Here is a 20,190-nt window from a genome sequence, read left to right on the forward strand (position 1 = left end):
GGCAAAAAAAGAAATAAAGAAATAAAATAGAGATAGTTTCAGAGAACAAACCAATGGGTTTGTTGTTCATTATAATATATAATTTATAATTTTGCTAATTTTGGTAATGGACAGCAGTAACGCAAAAGAAGTTGAGGAACTTTTACACTATGTATGTTATTCGCTATGTCCAGTTCTTAACTTATGTTACGCTAGGTATAGCCATTCAGGCTTAAATAAGTTTTTCCACACACGGCTAGCGTAAAAATCAATATAACCATCATAATCATCGTCTTAAATCATTACAATCGTCATCAGCAAATATTCAAAATTAAGCATGTAAAATGGAGAGGGGGATTCAATCTCTTATCAAGCGTGGAAGGCTTTCAACAAATATTTTATTAATCTATTTTTAGAATATATTAATGGATTTCCCAGAAAATTTATTTTAATGCTGCTAAACTGACTTTTCTATAGCTTAACATAAGCTTTTATAACATTAAATCCTATTTAGTATTCTAGTATATTGCCTAGTCTAGGCATTGCTCTAGTCAAGGAATCGCCTAGTTTGGGCGTTGCTCAAGTCTAGGAATTGTCTACGTTGCAGAAAAATTACTAAGTAATATTGTACACCATAACGTACAGTCTTGAGTTATACTCGTGTGAAAGGTTCTACAGTGCAGTGTGAAATAAACGTTATATTTACGTTACAACATTAAAGAAACGTTATTTTTCACGATTAAAGTTTTAAAACAGAGTAGAACAAACTTACAAAATCTTCGGCAGTCATTAATGACAAGCTTTTTGCAAAAAAAAAAAATTAAAGCAACTTATATCATCGAAAACAATCATTGAGATATATAATTTAAATCAACAAATGAGAGGGGGCCCGACTGTTTTTTTTTTGCAGGACCCTCTATATACATTAAATATTTAAAAAAAGTTTATCTGCATAGTACTTAATTAGGTAAAGTAGTTCATGTACGTAGTGCAAAATCTCTCTAATATAGGACTATTCTGATTAAATTCAGTAACTTTGACAAGAACTTAAAGCAAAAAACAAAAACTTAAAGAAAATTTTAAAATTAAAGCCTTCCACGCTTGATCAGAGCTTGAATCCCCATCGGCTCTCCAATCGGGCTCTCCACTTCACAAACTTAATTTTGAATATAACAGAAATTTAACAAAAATTTAAAGAATAAAACAAAAATTTAAAGAAAAAAAATCAAGGCAACTTAAATCATTGAAAACAATCATTGAGATATAAAATTGAAATCAACAAATGAGTGGAGGCCCGATTGGATTTTTTTGCAGGACCCTCTCTATATATCAAATATTAAAAAAACAAATAGCTGCATAGTTTTACGTGTGTAAAGTAGTTCACGTACGTAGTGCAAAATCTCCCTAGTAAAGGACTATCCCGATTAAATTCAATAAATTTGACAAGAACTTTCAGAGGTATCGGCTTTCTTTAATGTAAAGTATATATTATATAATAAACACATTAATAAATCTCATCCAACAATGCAAATTAAATAAATGTATTTTTACTCCTTGTAATATCCAATAATTCATCCCTTATCGTCAAAAACAATTTGCGTCAAATTACAAAATCTTTTTTTATTCATTTTGATGGTAACACGAGGTCCTTTCAAATGCAGGGACCGATTGGGTCCAATCGCCATATACCCCTGAGCGTTCACACTTCATATTTTTTTTTTTAGTCTCTACTAAGATAGTGAAAAATCTGAAGAGATCCCACTTTCAAAACTAAAATCTTCTGACTTCTTTCGGAATCGCTAGTAAAGCCTTGTTATGCAGACTTTCAAGAACATTTGATCAAGACAACTTAATTTCGAACTGAAGACGAGTTACTTGTACCAAAGAATCTTCTTCTGACATTCAAAATGAGACTTTTTAATTGTCCATTAGTTAAGTTCGGGCTTCATTGACATATTCCTGCGCCACATTCCGGAATCTAGACCCTATGAAAGCGGGTTATACCTATGCCCACAGATCTGTATAATTGTGTAATTGTGGCCTTTGAGCAAAAAACAAAAAACAAAAACAAAAAAACGTTTCCTAGATTTGGTAGGCCACTAGTGTACAGGCCAAGAAGTACAAACAGGAGGAAACAAAAGAAAATCCTATAGTTTGATAAAAGATTGAACTTTTTATGTAATTTTTCTAGAAATAGTTGTATTAATATTCATCAATTTTTTACTTAGTCAACAAAATATGACAATCCAAACAGTGAAAAGTATAAGAGTTTAACAATAAAATTTGGCAGTTGTTAAAGTAATGATAATAATACCAATAATAACAATATTGATAATACAAAGAAGTTACCTTAATAGACTCCTTAACGACACACTCAAGGCATTTGTTTAAGTGTTTATCGGGGTACTCTGGGATTTTCGCTCCAATCCAATCTCGAGTCTTTTCACTAGAAAGTGCCACAATAGAGCCTGTAATTGTTCTTACAGATGACGAAAACGTTAATAGTGCAATTTCTGTTCCATTTGGTAGATCTTGGCGAATAAATCGGCGGCTTGCAACTCGTAAAAATTTCCATTGGTCCTAAAAATATGGCGAGTTTAAAACGAAAGTTAAGATAGTTTATGCAATCTTTTATTTAAAACAAAAAGCCTATTCTTATTCTATTCTAGTAACGTATTCTGATTCTATTCTGAAAGTAACTCAGGCCTATTCTGGTAGGTTTCTGAAGTAAAAGACTATAGTAATAGTTTCTGAAATTAGAAAATAGTAATAGTTTCTGGAGTAATAATTTCTGAAATTAAACTCAAATTGAAACATGAGCGTATTAAAAAAAAAAAAAAAAAAAAAAAAAAAAATCTACAGCCTGCGATTCCTTAATGGCTTCCAATGTCCACCTCTTTATTGAAATCAAGATGGATCGAAAATTTTTATTTGCATAATGGTGGGGAAAATCAGTCAACGGATATTGCTAATATATATACTACTACTGGTAACTGCAGATACAAAAAATCGGATTTAAGGATTTTCGATCAAAAACAAAACAAAATATATACGTCCATATACAAAATATAGACGTCTCATCTCCACTACCTTGTTCATCTCCTCAATCCCCAGGTATTACAACTACTATTACTACTACTACTACTACTACTGGTAAACTGTTGTGGTTACGCAGTGAGGTGATCTCTGTTTGACAAAATGGGACAGAAGGTTCGATCCCAAGAGCCGCAAGGTTGAACAATATGCTTGCTGAAACATCGACAACTGTCAGTGCCAAGTCGCACTAAGCAGCCTCTGACCTGGGTTGCCACCAGCAACACGAAAGTGCCGTTTCAGCACTATTACAGTCAATTTTTCGACTGTGGCAACGAAAATCGCTATGTAGCACGCAAATTTTGACAATTGTGGCACTTTAGGAACTGACCATGGTGGCAACCCTGCCTGTGCCTCGTCTCAAGTTTAAGTAAGTAGAAAAGTAAGTAATCCACCTAGCAACTACATAAGCGAAACTCCTTTCTAACTGACCTGTTGTAAATCTATTTCTTCAAATTGAAGAATAATCGAGTCAATTCTATAATAAGAATTCAAAAGAATCAAAATGAAGAGTAAGACAATAAAATCTGAATATAAAAGGCAAAGCATCAGCAATAAAGAAAGAGATCATTAAATAAAACGGCAGGACATCTTTGTGTGAAAACACGTAAAACCTTTTCAATCAACCCATAATTAGATATACTACCGACCCGGTTATAAAATATAATTAAACTGGTAGCACTTCAGGGTAGAAGCTTTTTACTTCAACTTATTTTTGGAGAGATATTGGTAGTCAATTCGAGATAATTGATTTGTTCAGTTCTGTACAGCTTGGAATTTCTGAATAAGGTTATCAGTGGGGGTTAGCAGGGGTTATGAGACAGGTGATTCCTCACAACAGGGCACTTTCTTGGGCATTGCATTAATTTACGGGGGGCCAACACCAACCCTTCAAAACGTACAATTGTTTCATTAGTCCTATAGGACAACTTTTTATTTCATTTGCTTATTATCAGGTTGTTCAGCCCAACAAAGGAGTGGGTCATTCATTTTAGACAACTAGTGATACCCTAATGTGTTATAAAACTTTACAAAGATTTAAAGTGGATCAAATAAGATAGCAAAAAAAATGAACTAGGATTAAATCCTGGCATGGAAAAGAAGATAGTGATAGTGACAAATTTTTTGTTGAAAAAGTCTAAACTTGGAGTATTTTAGACAAAGTTTATACATCCCCCGCATTAGAATACTGAGAGAGAGAAAAGCATAGCAATAATAAAAACTCAAGAAAAGCCCTCCGCAGTAACCATAAAGTACTGCTAATTTAACAGTAATTTAAAACCGGATTCGTTTTATAACCAATTCTCGCACGATTGACAATATTTAATTTCCAGTTTCATTGTCAAAACATAAAATAAACTATTAGAATTAAGAAAAGAGCAAGTCTCTTGTATACTATTTAGGATAAACTTTTCAATATGAGAGTTCTCTAGTGTGAAGGGAGGGGAGAGAGACTTGATCCAACCTTTCTAATAAAAAATGGTTTAGCATATACATTGTAACGCGTGTTTTGTAAAATTAAATAAAAAAATAAGTTTTTTCAATTGAAAGTAAGGAGCGAAAATAAAATTTAAAACGAACAGAAATTATTCCGTATATGAAAGTGGCTCTTCCGACCTCGACGCCCCGCTCTTTACGCTAAAGTTTGACTCCTTTTTAAAAGTTTAACTCTGCTTTTGAAAACAGTAAAAAATTTTCTATACAGTAAAAACTTCTACTGTGTGGTTCTCTGATTTGCCAAATCTGATGGTGTGATTTTCATTGAGATTCTATGACTTTTAAGGGGTGTATCCTCCTATTTTCTGAAGTAAGGCAAATTTTCTCAGGCTCATGACTGTTGATAGGTAAGTCTAAACTTGATGAAACTTAGTTATTTAAAATTAGCATTGAAATTCAATTCTTTTGACGTAACTGTTGTTATAACAATTCCTTTTTTAGAGTTTCGGTTACTATTGAGCCGGGTTACCACGAACTGTATGAGTGTCCTTGATACCACCAAACATATAATTGACTCAATATAAAACAAAAACAAAAATAGTCAAAAATACCCAAATGTTACGGGGCCTAAGAACTTAACCCAAAAGTTATGGAATTATCCTAATCTGTAATATTTCAATTTTTTTTACTTCCTTCTTAAATTAGCATAAGTTTTATTGTCTTTTGAATGGTCTATGTGAGGACTCAGTGTGAATAGCTTTTGTTCAGCAATAGATCCTGAGAACAACACTATTCGACGAACAAACTTACCTCATCCTGCTTATTTATTTCCAAAATTATTAATGGCTGAAGAAAAAAAAACTGATACTATCTAATTAATTACTTGTCCGTCTTTTTGCCACTTCTTTGGTCAACCCATATCAGCAACTACTTGATAGGGCTCTGGTCAAATCGTATATAACATTCGAGTTATAACAAATCGTAATTGCATTAGAGCTATACTCTCAGCCTTGAGTTACCTAATATTTTGTATATATTGGTTATAATAAAAGAACCTTGAACCTTGAACCTGAGTGACATTTTCTGAAAACCATTCACTTGAAGGAGGGAACAAAGGGATGGAAACTAAATAGAGGGGGCTTTTCCCTTGTCCCCATTTGCCATGGGCATGTTGTTAATGAGTCTTACAGCATTCCAAGATTCAACGGTGAATGTCTGTCCAATATTGATAGATATACACCAAAGAGTATGGGTAAAAGAGTATGATCTCAGCTGCTGACAGAAAAACAATTACAAAGCTAGAAAAATATCAAATATCGCCAAAGGCTAGATGGCATTGATGGTTTTTTGGCCAACACTAGCGTCAGTTTCCACTGTTATAAGTTACCCATACTCTTTGTACAAGAAATATCAAAATAAAATTTTCCCCTCGACTCATCTTAGGTCTATCAATCTTAGTAAATTTAAACATTAACAATCAATTGGCTCACAAAGACACCTTCACCTATTAAGCAAAGCTACAGCTTCTTTATTTTTGGGGGGTTAATGTTTCAGCTTATATTTTGAAGGTTTTGACCCATGTTTCTTTATTTTTAGCTTTGCGTCCACTACATCCAAAGACTGCATGATGTATAAGGAAGTCTTTTTCATCAAAAATTAACCTATCTATTTTTCAGATTTTTTTTTTAATTAATATGGTTTTGTAAAATTCTAATTAACCAATTTAGATAACCAGATTTCATTCTCGCTCTCCTCGGTCCTTTGAGGATTTTGAAAAATTATGTCATAAAATATCAAAATAATGTCTTTGTCTTTTGTAGTTTGTTTAGGGAAATTGTTTATTAAAAATATTATCGCTATGGTTTTGCAAAGAATACTTCCGCAACATTATTTAAAACCAAGAGCGTTCATGGCTATCCTGTACCCTCCTCCCCCTCGTATCAATTTTTACTTGTTACAGAATTTTGGCATATTGACGCTTAGTTGTATAAGCGTTATATTATTTTTGTTTCTTTTAACTCAACTATAGCTAAATTCTCAATAGAATACATCAATATAAATTCTCAACTTGAACATATAAAAATTTTTCACCAAAATAAAAAAGGGTTTGTAACCCCAAACATTCATAAAATTATAATAGCATATTTTTAATATTTAAATGGTACTTTGAAAGTGTTGATGGTGGCAACAGAGCCACATTGACTTTTTGGTTTCATTCGCAGTTAATTCTTTTTTTCTCATTTAACTCATCCTATAAAAGCAATAATAACAGACTAACCATTTTAAAACATGACCGCAATACAATGAATTCATACGCAAAAGTTTTATGTAAAACAAAAAAGGTTTGGAGCCCAAGAATTCAAAAAGGAATATTAGCATAAATTTTAACATTTGATGGTCGCTCCAAAGTTCTACTTTTCCGTCCCCGCCCAAATTTTTCATTTGATTTGTGAAGCTGCCTAAATATTTTTTTAAACCCAAATATTAGCAGCACAACATGGGGTTCACGCCTATTATGGAAAACAACCAGTGGGCGGCTAGGGGGGGACCAATCCTTTACTTGACAACTGGTATTCAAAGTAGATATCCAAGGAATAATGTCTACATCAATAAACTTAAATTTATTCTAACTGATTCCATTCATTCTTTAAGAATCCTCTGCTTCTTCAGGGAGAGTTTCGTTTCCTTCGTGGTTATTTATTTATACTTGTTTTCTTTTATTTATAACAAGCATTATGATGATAATTATATCTGTTCCAGGTGTTTTGCTATTAGCAACAGTGCATATAGGATGGGGACCTAAGGGCCAATGTCCCCCTGAAATTTTTCCCATAATTTCTTATGTCTTCCGTATAGACTACCAATTTGTATTTCTTCCAAGTCGTGTCTCCCAGGAAATAAATGTATGTGTACGTGTCTGGTATGTCGGCATCATATCGAAGCCCCCGTAGTGGTCTTTAAGATATCATTAAAAGCTTTTATTTAAAGTGGGTTACCATAATGATCAACTGGAAGTTAGAAGAATATTTTACTTTCAAATTGTAAAGCCTATTGTTTTAGCATTTTAAAATAGTGAGTTGAAAGCTTAGGCCTCTGGAGCTATTTGAAATAACGAACGGGTATTATGTTGATCCCAAAATCAATACTTCTGTTATTAAACAAAATTTTTAAAACAGAATATTCCGGGAAAAATTTTATTTCAAAAGAAACTAATTTTAGTTTTGTAATGAGTTAGTTACGCTAATATTTGTTTGAAAACTAATTCTTAAACTTTAAAATCCGGAAGTCCCAAATCGAATTCAATACTCAGTATTATAGTAATTAATAAGTTCTAAAGGAATTCGGAAATTCAGTATTGAGAAATAAGAAGCACTATATAAGGTAACTTTAAAGTAACATTACAGATGATTTTTCTTAAATCATTTTTTAGATTAACCCTAAGTGATGAATCTGACGAAAACATGTTTAAATATACCACTTGGACTTGTTTGTCACATGTTATAGTTTCTGTATTTTTGTATTGTTTGTATTTTTGCAATTTTGGAATTTTGTATTTTTTGCCAGAAGACCGATCACGGGAGCGTGTTTATTTGTTTGTTTGTTTTTGTTTGTTTTTTTCCCAGGGGTGATTGTATCGACCCAGTGGTCCTAGAATGTCACGAGAGGGCTAATTCCAACGAAAATTAAAAGTTTTTTTATTGTTTTAAAAAGTAAAGTTGTGAGAAAGAGTCATACTTTAGCGTAAAGAGGGGGCGTTGAGGAGGGGACTGCCCCTTTCATATACGGAATAATTTCTGTTCGTTTTAAGTTTTAACGTCGGTTCTTATTTGCAGTTAAGAAAAACCTGTTTATTTTTATTTAATATATATTATGGCAATTTGCAAGAGCAAAGTAATGTGTAACCTCTACGAAAAACAAAGACTTCACACCTGTCTTGCTAAACAGCTGGGGTTTGTCCCTGAGTTTCGTCACTTTCATTCCAACCTTTAAATTACTTTATTGTTCAGGGCTTTTGCGACTACATAAATTTTAAGCAACTAACCGCTTCTGCTAACATATGCACAGCTAAACCATTAAAATACTACATAATGCCCTTTTGTTACCATATAATAATGCTATCAAAAAGGGTTTTAATTGCATTCCAGAATGGTTTCAATGAGGCAATGACATGAAACATTGGCTATTAGTTTTTATAACATAGATTGGTTTTAGAAGACGGACTTCCACACTGATTGGGGATCATGAAGGTTATTAGAATATTTTATATTCGTATTATAGTATGGTATGGGTGTATGTATAGTATGGTATATGGTATGGTATAGTATGGATGTATTAGTGCACCCAAAATATTACTGTGGAGAGGAGGGGAGGTAAACACAAAATTTCAGAGGGAAAGACTGTTTAAAAATATTTGAGTTTTTTACTATTCTAGAAAGTAGAGTTGAGAGAAAGAGTCAAGCTTTAGCGTAAAGAGCGGGGCGTTGAGGAGGAAACAGCCCCTTTCATATACCGAGTAATTTATGTTCGTTTAAGTTTAAATGTAGCTCCTTACTTTCAGTTAAAAAAACTTGTTTTTTTATTTAATTTATAAAAGAACACAAGAAATCAGAATAAAATAAACTACAGAAGAAGACTGACGAAGAAAAAATAATTTCAGAAATGTTCTGAATTAGCTAGTTAAAGAAAGCTAACGGCAAGACCCCATTCAGGATTTTTATTCAGACGGGGAGATATTTTTGGGGTGATTACAAAAAATTTGAAAAACGAATTTAAATTTGCTTATATGCATTTTTGTTATGTTTATGCGAGTCAGAAAAAAATTCGGGAGGAGTTCAAGCCCCCTAACCCTCCCCTGGTCACGGCCTTGGCTAACGATCATTTAGAAATATTATTGAAACTTAATATAGTCAATTTGCAATCAGCAGAGCTCCTACCCAAGTGGGTGTTTAAACCCAGCCATGGGTTATTTCAAAGATTTTCTAGATTGGCTAGTTTTATTTATTTATTTTTATTTTTTATAGGTTGGTTATGATGGCCAACCTATAAAAAATTTGCAATTCAGCAGAGCTCCTACCCAAGTGGGTGTTTAAACCCAGCCATGGGTTATTTCAAAGATTTTCTAGATTGGCTAGTTTTATTTATCCATTTATATTCTTTATAGGTTGGTTATGATGGCCGTGATGACCTTACGCGTTATTGTGAGGATTTTATGGATTTTCACTTCAGACTAGAGTAAAAAGACTTGTTTACGAGCGAAAAAATTTACTTAACGCAACTAAAGCAATTGGCATAGAAAATTACATGATAGAGTGAAAACCACTTAATGTAATCGCTGTTTCTTTAATCATGAAAACAAAACCTAACTTGAGATAAGATAATGCTCTAATAATAAACGACTATCCCATACTAATAAAGCCAAATTTGTATTCTTTGTTAAACAAATCAAAACATGATGCATAATGAAAAACGAGTAAAATAGAAGTAACAATAAAGGACAAATAGATCATAAAACTAGGGCTTAAAAAGTGTCAAACAGAAGCAAAACCAAGAAAGGGACAATGAAAGAAAACCGAATATAGAAGGAAACCAAAAAGAGACGGAGGAACAATTTCTCTTTCAGGAAAAAAGTTGTTTTTCTGCTATTGTTAAAATGTTTCGTTATGAAGGGGAAGAAACGAATTCAATGGATCTCCGTAAGGACCAAGGTTGGTGAGTAAACTGGGACAGGGGGGATAAATGGCATTAGTCTAAATCCCTGCTTCATTCTTTCCCGTATCTATATTATCTTACAGAATTGCGAATAACAAAAAAAACAACAACAAAGTATCATAATACTGAAAACTGGTATAACGAGGAAAAATCTAAAGAAGGTGCAGATTTGAGCTTAAAAATCAACATTAGTTGAGGTTTAATAACAAGCATCGAGTTGTAGGGGTGTTAACATAGAGATAAAATTTAGTCCTGTTCAAAAATAGAAGGCAATGAAAGGTAAATAATTGATTGAAACACCATAAAAAATATGGAGTTCTCGTTTAACTTTGTGAAAAAACCATGTCAGCTAACTATTCTCTGAAAGCAATCCTTCGCAAACTTTTATAAGAAATTAGCTTTACAATAGGATAGTCATCTCCCATTCTTAATAGGAATTGTGTTTTACCCAAGAAGACACGTAAGGAAACAATATGAGATGTTTTAAAAGTGGCCATTAGACAAGCCAATTAATGTTCCAGTAGGCTACATGCACGCATGCAAGAGTATTTGCGCCAACTCTTCTCCCAAAAAGGTCGTGATTTTCACAATTTTTCAGAAAAAGTAATTAATTTCCCATATAATCCATGCATTTAAGTTTTATTAAACTTTATATCTGTAACCCCTCCCCCTCTTTGTAAGCTCTAGCCTTCGCTTTCATTTCAACATTCTTTTGTACTCTGTTTTCACAAGCTTTTTTCTTCTGTTAGGTGATCATATCAGATTTCAAAAAGTGCTTTTGAAAATAGAATAGAGTTGAAAATGGAAAATAGGGTTGTTTTACTTTTAAATCTTCGTAAGTTAAGAGAATATCAACAAGCCATCTTTATTTATCAATGTTTGAACCCATATTCACCCCAATGCTTCGGGAAACACAAAGGCCAAACTTATGTTATCCTTGTGATGGAACTAGGAATTCTCTAGGGCAGTATTTGAGGCCTGGATAATGGTGATTTTGGCCTCTCTTGCTCCCGAAGCAAAATCTTTGTCCCCCCCCTCTATGTCTCCCACAAAAGCTTAAGGACAAATAGTACAAGATTTTCATTTATTAACAAAATTATTTTCAGTTTATCAATTATTTAATGATTTTTTATAGTTATTTTATGATTTATCTCCTTATTTAATCATTATTGATTAATTTTATATTATTTTGCATATATGATTTTAGTCGTTCATTAATAATTTATTAATTACTTTCCTTTATTAACTCTAACCTCTACTTTATCTTAATAAAAATAAATTTTCTAAAATTCCAAATTAATTATAACCGTTAGGTTATTCATTTGAAATTTTACTTCCCTAAAATTTCTGTGCCCAGGGCAGGTACCCTCTCTGTCCCTCCTAAGACCACCTCTGGGCTTGGAATACTCGACGAGCATCATTGTTTCCGTGAAAACACAGGTTTGCTGACAGAAAGTATTGAACTGGGTCAAATTTAGATCGGATTTTTTTTCTTTTGAAATATCGAATGTTTAGTTTATTGAAAGGATGGAAAAAGCCATCATTAGCAGCTGAATTGGTTTTCTTGATGGGTTTTGATTAATGTTACAAATATTTTGTTAATAAATGAATTCTTCTGCACTTCGGAGCAATCCTGTCGTGGTACTTTTTTATCCACTAACTTCATAATAAAACTTCCTTCCTTCAGTTACAATCTGTACAACTTCAAACTGTCAGTGAAGAAGTATAAAAATAAACCATTGAAAAATACAAATCTTGCTTAAGACCAGAACAAAAACCAGAGTCAATCCTATTTACTTAAACGTCTCATTACTCATTCTGATGTAAATGAGAGTTCTAAACTGTGGTTCAACATATTTAATGTACAACCACATGCGGTTTAAGAAATATAAGGATTTTAAGTATTCACTTTTTTATTTGTCTTATTTATTACTTTTGCAGTGAATCTGGGCGGATTCGATAATCAAGTTTTGTTGTTGTAGCGATTAAGAGCCCTAAAGAGGATTTGAAGATAACGCAAGTCAATAAAGATCTAAAATCCTTGATAAATGCATACGAGGTCAAATTTATGCAATATTCATTTTCGTGGGGTTTTTTACCCCACATTTCTCAGTGAACAAGTGTCAGTAAGAACTGTGTTTAATTTACTTTCAGTAAAAGACTCTCGTAGATACTAAATCCGATATTTCATTTCTTATTACTTGTCGTTCCATAGCTTTTTATTCCTTGTTTGTCGGTATTCATTTTTATTTTACATTCTAGCGAAACCCGCATAACTATCACTTTGTTTCCAATTTATTTTATTTGCTTAATTCTAATACTCTATAAAAAAAAACATTCATAAAATAGAAAAGGAGAAAGGGAAAGGAGGCATATTGTGTCCCCTTTTCTTCTTATTTAACAACAAATAAGTCTGGTAAAATGGGTTTAACAGAAAATTATTCAGTAAAAATATCATAAATATTCTAAATATTCATTTTTAATTCAAAAGTAGCCATTTCAAAATGCTTGCAGGCCAGTCTTATATTCAAATCCCCTTAAATTAAAAAAAGAGTAGAATATAATTAGAAATTTTAGTAAGAGATTACTAGGAAGGATTGTAAGATAGAGAAGAAACGTTTACTTTTTTTCTCTAAAAAAACACCAAATTTAAGATTCCCTTAAGCTGGTCTCATTTCAAGATCAAATGCTGAGACTTATTAAAAAAAAATTGCACAAAAACCTTCCAAGACTACCTGAAATAAAGTCTAAACTAGATGATGTTTATCACCGGTTGTTATACATATCATAATATTAAGTTAAATCACATAAAAATTCAGCTGGGAGGTAATCTAGGGGATGGAAGGTTCCACAGCTGGCACAACATGGCAGGGGGATTTTTCATGGGTTCACGTTTTTGATGCCTGGGTCTAGACCCTAGATTTTGTTGGGGTTCAATCTGCCACAAATTACAAATGGAATACAAAAGACCTGTGTAGTATTTTCAGTATTTTAGTCAATATTACGCTAGTGAGACGCTTGCACAAAACAGGACCATTGTACCCGTTACCCCTCCCCGATATCTGAAGATTCTTACAATCTATTCCACGATTCCCTTTACTTTTCATGTAATTCACCTATTTTTGTCGTCAGTGCGTTTCTTTCTGATCCGCTTCAATTTCTGTACTCCCTCCTATACAAACTACTACTTACATGTTAACGCTGGTTCCCACTGCTGCGTCAATCCCGACACGATTTTTTTCTGGTGGAACGGACATACGACAGAATTGGATTGAGGTTCAGTCAGAAAGACTTTTTTGTCACTGTGATAAACTCTAGAAGAATTCAAATTAGCCAAAATTAGCTTTCCAATCAGCTCCGTGACTTTGATTATGATTTTTTTTTTTTTTTTTTTTTTTTTTTTTTTTTTTTTTTTTTTTTATTATCAGAACAACGCGTGCGATTTGTCGTATGAGTTGAAATTATTCAACGCATCCGGCATTGGAGCAAAACGGATGGTTTTGCGTCGTTTGTCGCACGATTTATGTCATTCGTCGTATGTCGCAGGATTTCGCACGAAATCACAGCAGTGGAAACCAGGGGTTAGGCTTTCACTAAATAGAATCTAAGACTTATTTATCCTCTTGTTACCCACGAAATTATTAACGCTTAACAAATTAAAGAAGGTTCGTGGGATACGTTCCCTCTTTTTTCTGCTGCATCACGTTTAGCATTTTCTTTTGAATGGTTTCTAATATATCGATAGGCAATGTGATGATATTCAAAAAAAGTTGCTTAACGCTCTTTCAAATGTGTTAATAAAAGAATTACAAGCAAAAGATCATGACAGAGCGTAATTGAAAATGATGCCTTTAGGTTTTATCCAAAATGGCGTGGTATTGTATGGCATTTCTTAAACCAACTTCTTTTCTGTCTTTTTTTTTGCTAATCAGCCCGTAGCTCAAAGAGGTAGCTCAATGAGGTATCAAAATGTCATCAATCCCTAGAATAAACGTATGAAGGTAGTAGCGCCAACTGAAGGGATGCAACTGCCCCTCTTAAATTTTGAAATATACCTTTTTTGGATCTTCATCAAAATATATTTTAGTTGATGATAAAAATTTATTCGAGAAGAAAAGTTAACTTTAAATGCTACGTTTTGTGCACAGCAGTTACAAATATAGTCCATTTTCCATTAAAAATGCGATTCTCTTCATTACTGCCTCCGAACTAGGGATAGCATTGGCTCCAAACCACAAAATTGTAGGAGGGGCAATAAGTATCTTAAATTTTGTTTCTGAAGATACAGAAATTTTTTCTCAAGACGCCAAGCGCACAGTTGTGTATGCTTTTTTTCCCTACCCAATTTATTCAAAGCTACCTCATCATCCTCTCCCAACAAGTTCCAATTTCCATGAAATCCTTCCTTACGACCTCTTCCCAACCTATTTAAGGGCCAAGCTGCTTCTTCTTTGGCCCTAGATGGATGGTCAAAAAGACGGTCTTATGCAATATGTCATCCTTCATCTGCAGAGTGTGTCCTAGCCAACTCAACCCTCCTTTTGTTATAGCCGTAGAGAGCAGGCTAGAAGGTCCCTAATCCCGTACTACTACTGCCACTACTTCTACTATGAAATCACTGAGACGCCAAACACACAGTTGTGTATGCTTTTTTTCCTACCCAATTTATTCGAAACTTCCTCATCATCCTCTCCCAACAAGTTCCAATTTCCATTAAATTCTTTCTTACGACCTCTTCCCAACCCATTCAGGGCCAACCTGCTTCTTGTTTGGCCCTAAATGGATGGCCAAAAAAGACGGTCTTTAGCAATATGTCATCCTTCATCTGCAGAGTATGTCCTAGCCAACTCAACCCTCCTTTTGTTATAGACCTAGAAAGCAGGGTAGAACAACATATTCCATACAGCTTACTGTTTGAAATACGGCGAGTCAGACGGGTACCCAACACAATCCGTGGACAATTTCTTTGGGAAAAACAACAACAAATCCTTCTGCGTCTTTCGAAGCACTCGCGTTTCAGAATCTGAACAACTCTTGACCGCTCTCATCATCGTAGCTTCCGAAGTTAAAATGTTGGTTTGCAGACCTATCTTTCTATTCTCCCAAATCTTTGTAAATCATGAGAAAACGTCTCGGGTCCTGGCAAATTGCTTTTAGCATCTTACTAATAATACTACCCAGGTAAGCGAATGTATCCACTTGATCGGCCTTATCATTACAGAATATCGTCTCTTCACCTTCGCTTTTCCCAGTCGCAGCGACTTAGTCTCCTACCATGAATTTTCAAACCTATTCTTGTGCTCTGAACCATCAAAACCTTCAGAAATTCATTCCTTTTACTAAAACAAAATTTCATGACGCTTAAATAATCTGCGCAATCTAAATCTAGGAGAGTTTTACCTTTGCATTTGATTCCTTGCTGCCCCATAGCCTTTGTACTGTCCCATCAACATAATCCAGACGCATAAAACATAACTTCATCATAAATAATCCATAAAAGATAAAACATAACTTTTATCATTTTGGCAAGAAAAAGAGTGCCAGGTACATCACAGAATTGAAATGTAAAGAATCTAATAAAATACCAAGAAAGGGGTGGAATACAAATAAATGGAATAAAAAAATGAAGGATTTAAAAAATTGAATGAGTTAAGAACGAGGGTCAAAATCTTCTAGAAACATGGAATTGGGCCTACCTGTATCCAACAATGGCCTGTGGCCGATACCTGAAAATTGCCATGTCATAAAAAAAAGGGTTGATTTCTGCCATTAGGACGTCTATTAAGGCAGCTGATTTTTCAACTGCCTTGTCTTGATCAAACAGTTCGTTGTAAGAAACTGTAAGTAAGGGGCAATCCGGCTCAATAGTAACCGAAACTCTAAAAACGGAATTCTGAAACCAATAGATCCATCAATATACTCGGATTTCTATGCTGATTTTAATTATATAGGTTTCATCAAGTTTAGTCTTACCCATCAAAAGTTACGAGTTACTTGGGAAAATTTGCCTTATTTTCAAAAAAAGGGAGAAACATCCCCTAAGTCATGGAATCTTAATAAAAATCACATCATAAGATTCAGTGTAGCAGATAACTCTACTGTAGAGGTTTCAAGCTCTTATCTGCAAAAATGTGGAATTCTGTATTTTTTACCAGAAGAAAGATAACGGATGCGTGTTTATTTATTTTTTGTTTTGTTTTGTTGTTGTTTTTTTCCCAAGGGGTGATCGTAACGACCCAGTGGTCCTATAATGTCGCGAAAGTGGACATTCGAACGGATGTTAAAAGTTCTAGTGCCCTGGAAGACAACTAGGCCACCTCCCACGCTCATTTTTTTCCCCAAAGTTACTGGATCAAAATTTTGAGATAGCCATTTTGTTCAGCTTAGTCGAAAAATCTAATAAATCAAATCGAAAAATCAATTGGCTGCAAGTTATGTACTTTGCCCATTGTTTACATATAGTATTGGTTATTAGGGAAGTATACAGACGTTTTCAGGGGGTACTTTTTTAGTGGGGCTGGGGGAGGGGGTTACGTGGTAGTATCTTTCCTGGGAGGAAATTTTCACGGGGGAAGAGAATTTTCCAAGAAGGGGCGCCGGTTTTCCCAGCATAATTCAAATTGCAAAATTAAATGAAAAAACAGGTTTTTACAACTAAAAGTAAGGAGCAACACTAAAACTTTAAAAAAAGTATTACGTATATGAGAATGTTCTCCCCCCTCGTCAATACCTTGATCTGGACGCTAAAGTAGTTTTAGTACTTTCAAAAGAGCTTTTTATTCTAATTAATCGGCCTTTGTGATTCAGGGGTCATTCTTAAAGAATTCGAACAAAATTCCAACCTTAACGTAAAGAGCGAGGTATTGACGATGGGTGAAACCCCTCGTATACGTAATAATTTCTATTATTTTTAAGTTTAAATGTTGCTCCTTATTTTGAGTTGAAAAAACTTGTTTTTATTTACTATAGTTAGAAACTTCACTTTATTTGATTAGTAACCAATCATTGGTTTTCAACATTTTCTACCTATTTCCGAAAATATGAAGTTTTTTTTTGGCAGAAACAGAATCTGGAAGAAGACAGTCGTCCCAATTACACGAAGTATCTTCTTTCTTTTTAACCGTTCTGACCATTTATACAAGATTATTGCTTATATCCATGCATTACTAAATGTAACTTATGAAAAACTCTTGATCCTCAACAACACACACGATTTTTTGGGGGGTAGGGGGACTTTATAAAATGCCCCCCCAAAAAAGTGATTTACATCGAAAATATGATATGAGCGCCCCTATGTGCATCCCTGACAAGTGACCACAGAGCCCATGTAGCCTAAACCTGTCTGGACTTGTAGGAACAACTGCCACGGAAAATAAATTCAGGTAGCTCGACCATAATACAAAATGACTTTAATGACTTACCTTTTGATTCATTTCAGCGGAAGCGTCGAGTGCCAAGATAAATCTGGGTAGAGCAGGCTTTACATACTTGAACGTTAGATTGGACAACTCTGTCTTAAAACTATATAAAAACAGAAAGAATTAGACAACCCTGCCTTTTAGTCATATAAAATATAAGTCAACGAGGAATCCTTTGAAGACAGTGATTAAAACACAACCAAAGCGAATGTCTTATACAGATTCTTTTGTGTATATAGATCTTATACCAACAGCTAAAATAAGCTGCATCTTTGTTTGTCTTTTGCAGATAATCAGTCAATGCTCACCTTGATCCGATGGGGCCAGAACCGTACTATTCGTGTGCCATCTGATGGGTTAACCATCTTTATATCATACAAACAACTTCGCCTGTGAAAGGCAAAAGAAGCATGGCCAAATTTACACAGGATGGAAAAGTTAAATATTTAATCATAAATTAATGTTTATGGAACTGAGATTTAAAGTTTTTTTTTGTTAATGATTCCGCAAGACTTAAAATCCTAGAAATAAAGTAGGAGTTAGCTCATGGACTGCTTAAAGCTTCACATGCAACAACAATTCAACCACAAAATTAGGCTTCCATTAACCTTTGTTAAGAGATATGTTAAGTTCGGCAGATAGACATAATGACGGTCCAAACATAAAAGACAAAGTTAAACGCATCAATGACAACCCCACGCATGTTGGAGTTTGCCTGTCAAGCCAACTTCTAATTATGGCCATCAATGTGTCCGTCCGCAATGTGTCGCTCCAAGCATCAATCAAAAAGCGGCCCTTTGCAAGTCATAAGCTGTCTATGATCCTTGTCAGGAATTATAAACTAAAGCCATTTACTGATGTACCCTTAAGCCAGATGATGTATGGTAAACTAGCCGCGTTTTTGTGCAATAAGTCATAACGATATGGAGTCTTATGCTTTTTGCAAGGGTTGAATTTCTATTTTCGACAGGACTTCAGCGACTGGCTCTCCTTTGGCAAAACCTAGTATCTGTATTAGACAGGGATTTGAGAAAATTACCCAGTAGTGATTTTTTTTTATTTTTGGAACGGAGAAAATAGGTGAAGATTCAGAATATATATATATATATATATATATATATATATATATATATATATATATATATATATATATATATATATATATATATATATATATATATATATATATATATATATATATATATATATATATATATATATATATATATATATATATATTAAATAAAAAAAAACTAGTTTTTTAACAGAAAGTAAGGAGCGACATTAAAACTTAAAACGAACAGAAATTACTCCGTGTATAAAAGGGGCTGTTCCCTTCTCAACACCCCGCTCTTTACGCTAAAGTTTGATTGTTTCTCTCAATTCTACTTTGGTAAACAGTAAAAAACTACTTTAGTAGATCCAATTCTTTTGATGTATCTTTTAGTATCAAAATTCAGTTTCTTTGAGTTTCGTTTACTATTGAGCCGGGTCGCTCCTTACATATATATATATATATATATATATATATATATATATATATATATATATATATATATATATATATATATATATATATATATATATATATATATATATATTCAGATGGATATATATATATATATATATATATATATATATATATATATATATATATATATATATATATATATTCCCCAGGGATGATCATATCGAATTAATGATCTTAGAAGATCGGGAGAGTGCTTAGTTGATCGGATATCAAAAGTTCTAGTGTCCTTTTTTTAAGACCAAAACGATTTGAGGGCAGCCAGTTACTCTTGAAGCACAAGGGCGTTTAATTAGAATAAGAAACTTTTTTTAAGAGTGCTAAAAAAATTTAGCCTAAGGAGCAAGGTATTGAGGAGGAGACAACCTCTTCATATACGGAATAATTTCTGCTCGTTTGTTCATTTTTAATGTTGCTCATTACTTTCAGTTGAAAAAAAACTGTTTTTTTATATATATTTTCACCTAGGAGGGATCTGAGGAACCTCCCGACAAATGCTACAAAAAACGCTTGACCAGAGGCTTGGTATTTGCTTTTTTTTACCTTCTTGCTTTGCAGTTGATTAGCCTTTTATTTCCATCAAAGTTAATTTTCCTCTTTTCAAAAAGTTTAAAACAGAAGACTTTTCACAGATAACAAAAAACATTTTTTCGGTAAAATAAATTTGGGAAACATAAACCCTACGTTTCGATAAAAAGCTTTTTTCAATGATTTCAAATATGACTTTCCTAATTTTTACACTCAAAAACCATATATACCGTGAAATATAGAAAAAGAGCTAATAGGCCCACAGTAAAAGAAAGTAGAAGGATCAATTGAAATACATTTACTCATGGGTGAGTTGACACCTATAAAATTGGTACTAAGTGCTCTGCGAAATTTGAGAAACCTGAGCTCAAAGAAACACCCTAGAGCTTTCAACAAAATTTCAAAAGAATACAAAACCAAGAAAACGTTCTTTGAAGACAAGAAAGAACTTGTTGCAAAGCATCCCAGAATCATGACAGAAACAGAGCGCCTTTGCTT

The 20,190-nt window shown here is 33.5% G+C and overlaps 1 protein-coding gene across 1 annotated transcript in view; it reads right to left on the bottom strand.

Moving 5' to 3' along the window:
• The window catches only part of LOC136037282 (calcium-activated chloride channel regulator 1-like), a 58,626-nt gene that overhangs the window by 17,553 nt on the left and 20,883 nt on the right, over positions 1-20,190 (bottom strand). The window contains exons 5-6 of the mRNA XM_065719920.1: positions 17,640-17,739; positions 2,329-2,559 (exon numbers count right to left, since the gene is read on the bottom strand). Of these exons, the coding sequence (XP_065575992.1) occupies positions 2,329-2,559; positions 17,640-17,739 (331 nt within the window). The remainder of the gene's footprint in view (positions 1-2,328; positions 2,560-17,639; positions 17,740-20,190) is intronic.

Source organism: Artemia franciscana, chromosome 2 (assembly GCF_032884065.1).
Source record: "Artemia franciscana chromosome 2, ASM3288406v1, whole genome shotgun sequence".
NCBI classification, from domain to species: domain Eukaryota; kingdom Metazoa; phylum Arthropoda; class Branchiopoda; order Anostraca; family Artemiidae; genus Artemia; species Artemia franciscana.